Source organism: Pygoscelis adeliae, unplaced genomic scaffold, assembly GCF_000699105.1.
Source record: "Pygoscelis adeliae isolate BGI_AS28 unplaced genomic scaffold, ASM69910v1 Scaffold117, whole genome shotgun sequence".
Taxonomy (NCBI): domain Eukaryota; kingdom Metazoa; phylum Chordata; class Aves; order Sphenisciformes; family Spheniscidae; genus Pygoscelis; species Pygoscelis adeliae.
The window spans coordinates 5,864,616-5,872,396 of NW_008825270.1; the positions used below are offsets into that span (position 1 = coordinate 5,864,616).

The following is a 7,781-nucleotide window of genomic DNA, read 5'->3' on the forward strand; positions in this document are numbered from 1 at the left end:
CCCCCCCCCCCCCCCCCCCCCAAACCCTAGTGGCCACCAGTTGCCATGGCCCATGCCCAGAGCTGGGATGTAATTCCCATCCAAAGGCTGCTTTTGCATGAAGCCACAGTGCTGGGCTCAGAGGGAAAGGGGAGCGCTCAGGACCAAGGCACTGGGAAGCGTCCCCTTCCCTTCCCAGCCCTAGTCATGCTGCCCCCAGGGAGTGGGAAGGCAGCAAAGCCTCCGTGCCAAGCTGCTGGTGTTGAGAGCTGCCCTGCACCTCCTTATTACTCACTTGTTGTTCTTTGGATGGTACCCACAAAAGGAAATGTTCTTCAGCTGGAAAAAATGGCTACACTTGTTTACCTGGGGGATAGAGAGACGAACCGTCAAAGCTTTCCTCCCCACCACCCTGCGGGGCAGCCAGTCTCTGGCCCCTGGAAATATGCACTTGGGCTGAGCAGTGAAATGAATTTGAGCCTGATCCTGGGCTGCTTCCAGAAGCACTTCCAGGATGGTCCCAAGCACCTGCACACAGGGTGCTCTTCCAGGCAGCCCTGCTGGCTCCCACCCCGGCTGCCTCTACCTCCAGCAGCTCCTGTGGGGTTTCCCTGGGGGCCCTGGGTTAGGCTGTACTCAGGCTAGGGTCAGTGCTGCTGTTTGCCCAGTGCACGCAGCCCTTCTCCCTTGCTAAAAAGGCTCTCAGAAATACCAGCAGATAGAAGGTGAATGGATAACTTGGAACTAAGTAAGTCTTTCAAGCCTGCATGTTCAAAGGGTCCCAACCAGAAATGAGAACTTATTTATACAGGTTTAAAGAGCAACCAAGTTGATGGCATCCTCTAGATACAGGCAGGACTTGTAGAAACCCCAGCCCAGCTCCCTGCCACAGCATCCATAGCCATGAACGACTCCTACCCCCAGCTGTAGGGGAGGTTTCCCAAAGCCTTGCTGCAAAGCCCTCCCTTGCCTCTGCCCAGCATCTCGCTGTGCTTTGCTAGGCTACTTATGCAGAACGCTAATCAGCAGCCTGCCATAGCCAGCTAAAGAGATTACAGGGCAGATCTGGAGGACACCACTCAAAATAGTAACAGAAAGATTTAGGAGCAGCTGACAGATTACCGGCACGGCTCAGCTCGCAGCATCCCGGCGCAGCGATGCACTTGGCAGCTGCGAGGGCATCAGCTGGTGGTATGGCCCAAAGCTGGGAGCCCATGGCGCGTGAGGGACCCTGAGGTGGGCCTACAACCCCGCTGATGGTGTTTCTCACACCCTTAGACGGGTGGAGATTCTCCATTTTCATATGCAAACATGACCTGTAGCACAGGGGGCACGAGCCAGCAGCTGGGAAGGGATGAGACGAGTGGGGAGTGGGGCAGTCACTACCTTGCTGTGCTCCTTGGAATCATCAGCTTTCACGGCAATCTTGACCCCACGCACGCTGATCTCCAGGACGCAGCTGGAGGGTGGGTTAAAGTGCACAGTGAGGCGGCGCGTGGTGGCAATCTAGGGAGGGAGACAGAAAGACAAAACCCTGGCACTCGTGAGCAGTGATGATGGCTCACCCTTTCCCTTCCCTTCCCCACTGAGGCTCTGCCCTGCTGCCAGGAGGAGCAGGCGCTCCCCCTCCCAGGGATGGGGTGGGACACTACCTTCTGCATGGCCGCACAGAGCACGTCATTGCCCTTGTGATAGGGAACCTGCACCGAGCCGAGGAACTTCACCCGAAACTGGTCCACCCAGTCACTGCTCTTGGTCAGAGCTGGAAGAGAGAGCACGCGGTGGGGATCGCCTCCGATGACCGGGAACGTGGGCTGAGATACACCTCCCCGCTCCATATTCCCATCCCCGCATGTTTCCCTGCCCAGGGAAGGCTTCCTGCAGCACCAGGTACCAGCTCCCAGCATCACACCAGAAGCTGCCCATCGGTCCCAGCTGAGTGCCCAGCTTGGTCCTCCCTCCATCCCCCTACTCAGTACCAGGCTCTGCTCAGCAGAGGGGAGGTGGACACAAGATGGGGGGACATCAGCAGGCTGCGCACAGAGGCTTGGTACCTGTTACATGGTCTGGGTCCTTGGTGACTTCGATAGCATAGTAGGCAGGAAAAATGCCCCGGTCACCCGTCCGCATGTTGTAGGCCTCGTACCAATAATCTTCTGCCTGCACCTCCACCAGCAAAGGATCGTCCACCTCCAGCTCCAGCTCATCCACGTGGCGAGGCACAAACCTGGGCAGGGAGGCACTAGCACCTGGCCAACCAGCAGCTCTGGTGGCCTTCTCACTGGCACACTGCTGGGGCAAGGGGCAACACAAAACCCGCCGCTGGCCCAGGCAGGCAGCACCCTGGTGGGTGTAATTAGCCATGGGGACCTGAGACGCTGAATAAAGCATCTGAGCATGTTTAGGCTCAAAAGGCGTCAGCACCCTGGCATCTAAGGCAAGGGTATCCCTATGGCACCACCCACGCTGCTCCCCAGAGGTCCCAGCTGCCTTCGGAGGTCTTGTCCTGCCCAGAGCGGCATCTGCCCAGGCTGCTGCAGGGGCACGAGCTATGGGCAGTGGTTTGGTCCCTGGGGCTTCCCAAACACTGGTGTTTGGGCTGGCCCCACTATGGTGGGAGGGCAGCACCGGCTTTGCCCCATGAGAGGCTGGGGACACCGCTCGCGCCTGTAAGCTCACCTAAAGACAGCACGGTGGGTCTGCTCCTGCTCCTCCCCGTTGATCATGCAGGAGAACAACCCGAAAGACTCGGCACCTGGGGACAAAGGCAGAGGACGACAGCTCAGCATTGAGGAGTCAGCACCACAACCAAGGGATGGACATAAAGCCAAACAGGCTGCTGATGCTCCTGGGTACGGCCCAGCCAAGACAAAACCGCACGGTGCCACATGAGAGAAAGGCACGGCTAGGGCCGCCGTACTGGTGCCCAGTGGTCCCCGCTGGGACCACGACCTCCCTGTGCCACCTCGCACAGCTGTGACAGCTGGTGTCACCAGCATTGTGGGACAGGCCGCACCGCAGGAAGCCCTGCCTGCCGCGGTGCTCCTCCAGGCTCAGGGAGGAGGGGGACACTCCAGGAGGGATGCTGTCCCCCTGCGAGACCACCCAGCCTTCCCCTCAGCAAGCTCAGCACAGACATACCTCGGGCTAGCCAAAAAAGCAGCCTGAAACACCTCCAGCCACCCCCACCTGCAGGTCGCAAGGCTTTTCCAAGCCCCCCCCCCCCATCCCTGGCCCACCAGGGACGAAAACACCTGGCCCTAAGTGTGCCCTCAGCCTCGCACCAGGGATGGGCAGGGCTGCCTGGGCAGGCAGCCACCAGCTCACCTCCCCCCAGCCCCAGCACTCACTGGAGGAGCGCGCCCGGCCGCTCATGAAGACGTTGAGGAACTTCTTGGAGAAGTGGATGTCTGCCTCAGGGGTGGAGTCCTCAGAGAGGCAGACCGAGTCGCGCTTCAGTGCATCTTCCTCGTACTCCTCACCGATGGCCGACTCGTAGGGTGAGGAAACGCAGTTGTCGTAGACGGTGGCCGAATCGCTCTCGTCGCTGTAGCCTGAGTAGCACTGCTTGAGGCTGACCAGTTCCAGCTGCACGTTCTCGTCCACCACCAGTGTGTACTTGACCGAGTCGTAGGAGAGGGCGCTGGTGTCCGAACTCACCGAGGCTCTCTGAAGGTTGTGCCCTGGCCGGGAGCCACCACTCCCACCACCACAGGAGGCCCTGGGCAGGTTCGTCTTGTCGGGGGAGGACATGTAGTCCAGCACCTCGTCCTCCTCGCTGATGGAGGGGTTGGTTTTCCCTGCCAGGGCCGAATAGCCGGTGTCAATGTCGGAGCTGATGGACATGCGGTTCTCACTGGACTGAGACAGGAATGGCTTGTCAGTCTCCAGGGGGTCCGAGTTCTTCTGCACAGGCGTCAGGTAGATCTCCTCCGTGGCCTCCAGCCTCACGTCTGTCTGGTAGTGGATGCGGTCCCGGTGGGCCTCAGGGCCCCTCGTCGTCACCACCACCACACTGGCACCATGCGGTGGGGGCCGGCTGGCGGCCTGGTGCTTCTCGGGTGGCCGGGACAAGGCAACACAGGCAGGTGCCATCTGGGTGGCCGCTGTGCGCCGGCACGGGCTCTCCGTGGACGTGCCCCGGTCTTTGGTGGAGGTTGTGCTGTTTTGGTGATTGACCTCATCACTCAGGCAAACGTGGTCGTGGGGAGGGGTCTGCTCACCTGGAGGGGGAGGAGAGCAGCACTGACAGCCCCGCAGAGGGTGATGCTCCCTGCCAGGGAAGGTGGCCAGGGATGCCACCCAGACTCAAGATGGACATGTACCCTGCATCCATGTGGGATGTTTCCCCAACCTCCTGCTCCAGCACCACTTGCCCCAGGCTCCTGAGAGCCACGAAAGGGTGCAAGGAGCTGCCCCTGGCCAACAGCCCGAGAACTCACCCGTCTTCAGAGGGGATGACGACCGGGACACCCGCTCCTGCCAACTGTGCTTTTTCCCCAGAGAGTTGTTATTCAGAGTGTCCTGAGGAGAAGAACAAAGCCGCCTTGTAGCCCAAACAGTAAACAGCGCGTGGCGCAGCGGTGGCAGCACCCATCCCTCCCCAGGTCCACAGCACCCCGCTTGGCTCCCACCTTGCCTGTGCGAGAGCTGGTGCAGCAGCCAAAGCAGGGCGGGCAAGGAGCCAGCCGGGAGGCAGACGGCCTGGCCTGGATGGATGTACTTGTCCGCCCCGGGGAGACTCGTATGCAGGAGCCCACGGCTGGATGGTCCCAAGCCAAAAATTCAAGACCTGAGCCTGCCTGGAGCCCACCTGGGCTGGGCAGGCATGCTTTGCTCCCATCCTTCGGGCCCTGCCTACCTTCAAACCACCCAATGTTATTAAATGGGGGAAGTCTCAAGGGCCAGGGGTTGTGCTGCTGCCCAGCTGGGAGCCAACTACTGGCTAGACTGACACCTGCTACTGGAGTCATCCATATTGGGTGTATATAGGGGTATACATATGCACACACACGTATATGTATGGATACATATCTATACATGCACACACACTATTTTTTTATATATATATATAGTCCACTAGCAGACGTCAATTCTGATCAGCTGGAGAGGTGAGGCAGGACTGGGCCGCCCGTGCTGCTCACGCTTGGGCGAGTTTCTTTGGGTGTTGTGCCCTACGCGCCTTGCCCTGGGTGGCCGGCCATGCATGTGCAGACGCCTGTGTGCACAGGGGAACGTGCGCTCAGCCTCACTGTGAGACCTGGGGACAGGGAACCACAGAGGTCTCGTGTCTGCAGGGCTGGTAGAAGAGCCCTCCCCGGTCCTGAAGGCCACTGGTCCCCCTCTAACAAGGGCCCTCCTGCAGATGGGGGACAAGTCCTCCCTGCCCATCTCTGCAAGGGTGTTTCTCCCCCAGCTGCAGCAATGGCATTTTCCATGCCGTTAGTTTTTGCTCAACTACTAAGCCCCGTTGGGACTCCCTGGATTTTCTCACGGCCTTATCGCCAGCCTGCAGCTATTACCAGCAGTGCAGGAGCTGCACCAACAAGTTCCCCACCAATACGAAGCAAGCCTTTGCCCTGAAACTCCACTGAGTCGCACGCTGCTGACCCATGGCTGCCAGATCCCTGCCTCCGCTCGGGGAGGGGAGAGACCCCTGCCACCCCCGCCTGGCCCTCCACAAGCCCCTCCTGTGCCAAGGCAAATAACAGCATGTTCTCACTTGCCTTTCCCAGGGACACGATGGGCTGGGATGCGGGCCAGGCGAGCTGCCGCAGCGATGGCCTCTGCGTGCAAAGTGCCACGGGGCCAGCACACGAGCCAGCCCGACTGCCTGGACTAGGACAGGAGGCAGCAACACAGCAGGCAGAGTCCACTGAGCCCATCCATCCCACAGGGCCAGGGCACTCTGGGGTCTGTAATGCCCAGCCAGGGTGGAGAGGTGCTCCTAAGGTCTTAGAGGATGAACCTAGCCAGTCCCAGCAGCTGTTTCTTCCCCTCCTGGGAAGCTGGGGATGCTCCTCTCATCCCAGGCCACCTAGCTGGGATGACTCTCACAGAGAGCCCAGCAGCAACCAAGACATCACTAAGCCAGCTCCTGGCCCCGTAAGGAGAAGCTGGAGCAGAGGGTGGGACAGTGCCCTGCCCATGCACACCCTGCCCAGCACGAGGAGGCTGGAGGCACGGGAGGGCAGCCCGGTGCCCTGGCTGGGCATTCAAGAGAGGATGCGTGGCCACGGGCCCTCTTCTGACCACCTTCAGGAGGAGGGAGCTGGGCAGGCCAGGAGGGTGCAGGAGGGTCTGGCACAGGTGGAGGCAGATCTCAGGCCCATCCCTAAGGGATGCCCTGCACCTTGCCCTCTCCTCCAGGCACCACATGTGGACAGGAGTACCTGCCTACCTTTGGCCAGAGGTAGGCATTCAGAACAGGCACCCCAAGCACCTTACAGCCAGCCTGCCTCTGGCACTTCTCCTAGATCCTCACTTCTTGCTAGATGCCACTGACAGTGCTGCCCTCCCCGGCCAGCCATGCCCCAGCCCTGTACCCCCATCCCCACTGGCTCCGGGCTCCTGCTACCAGCCGTGGCAAAGCCCCCACCTCCTGTTCCCCATGTCCTCAGCTCCGGCCATGCCTCTGGCCCCACAGCCTCCAGCATCCCTCTGCGAGGGGACCATCAGCTCCCCCTCCCCAGCCCACTGTCTATGCAACTCCTTGCTCCTTGGGGTCCCCGCACAGGGTGGGACAAGGCTGCTGCTGTCCCCTTGTCCATTATGCTCGGTGGGGCTCCCCCCGCCTCCCCAGCCCTGTTGCCTTTGTCCCCGGTGCCAGCTGCCCCGAGGACGCCCATCCTGGCTCTGTGCCTTCCTCCTCCTCCTCCTCCCACCCATGGCCTCAGGCAGAGAGCTGGCATCAGCTGCCGGTGCTGGGCTGGTGACACCCAGCTCTGACTACTACCCATCTGTCACCCACAGGGACACCTGCCTCTCGCTTCATGCTCTTCAGCTGAACGTCACTGCGATGAAAATCCTCCTACTTGGCAGAAGGCATGGCTGAACGCAGGAGGGTGGCAAAAATAGCCCTGCACATCGCGCATCTTGCATGGGTTCTTGAAGTTTGCAGGAGAGACGGGACAAAGGGACTCTGGACACTGCTCAGAGGGTCAGCGTGCAGGGCTGACGAAACGCCACTCGCCCCGGGGAAAACAGCAACCCCAAGGCTCTGTGGGGCAGGCAGTCTTGGGGAAAACCATCCAAAACCTCGTGCAAAATCTGAGAGCGAGCAAGACACCAGAACCCCCTCATCCTCCCGGCCACCATTTTGGGCGTTACCGGTCTGTCTCTCAAATTTTGCACGGGGCACTGGCATTAATGCTTCTTTTGCCAGGTGCCGCTGCTCAGGAGCAGAGGCCACCGAGTTCCCACTTTTGGGCACGGGGCACCCAGTGTCACCATCATGCCCCAGGGCTAGCGCTGCCCTGGCCTGGGGCTGGAGCCCAGCCAGCTGTTGGCCAGTGGTGCTGCCCTGGGCTCACCAGCCCCTTGGCATGGTGCTCTGTCCTGCAATGGCTCATTCATGCGTTCAGTACGCCCCATGGGCTCTGCTGGGGGCACAGGTCGCCCCTGCCACACTGATGCCCCGTCCTGGCCTGTTCCCTCCCTACCTCGGCAGCAGGGATGGAAGAAGGACCCACCCGGGCCCTAAGCACCCCCATCCAGCCGCGCAGAGCATGGTGCCCGGGCAGGGGCGGTGCAGGGGTACAGTCTGCAGGGGCTCGGCCGTGCGAGGGGGTGGCACGGAAGGG

At 60.9% G+C, this 7,781-nt stretch overlaps 1 protein-coding gene across 1 annotated transcript in view; it reads right to left on the minus strand.

Annotated features, from left to right (window-relative positions):
* MAPK8IP1 (mitogen-activated protein kinase 8 interacting protein 1) overlaps positions 1–7,781 on the minus strand; it is a 16,474-nt gene that overhangs the window by 735 nt on the left and 7,958 nt on the right. Inside the window, exons 3-9 of the mRNA XM_009329752.1 lie at positions 4,422–4,503; positions 3,330–4,202; positions 2,659–2,734; positions 2,034–2,206; positions 1,632–1,741; positions 1,366–1,485; positions 275–345 (exon numbers count right to left, since the gene is read on the minus strand). Coding sequence (XP_009328027.1) covers positions 275–345; positions 1,366–1,485; positions 1,632–1,741; positions 2,034–2,206; positions 2,659–2,734; positions 3,330–4,202; positions 4,422–4,503 — 1,505 coding nt within the window. The remainder of the gene's footprint in view (positions 1–274; positions 346–1,365; positions 1,486–1,631; positions 1,742–2,033; positions 2,207–2,658; positions 2,735–3,329; positions 4,203–4,421; positions 4,504–7,781) is intronic.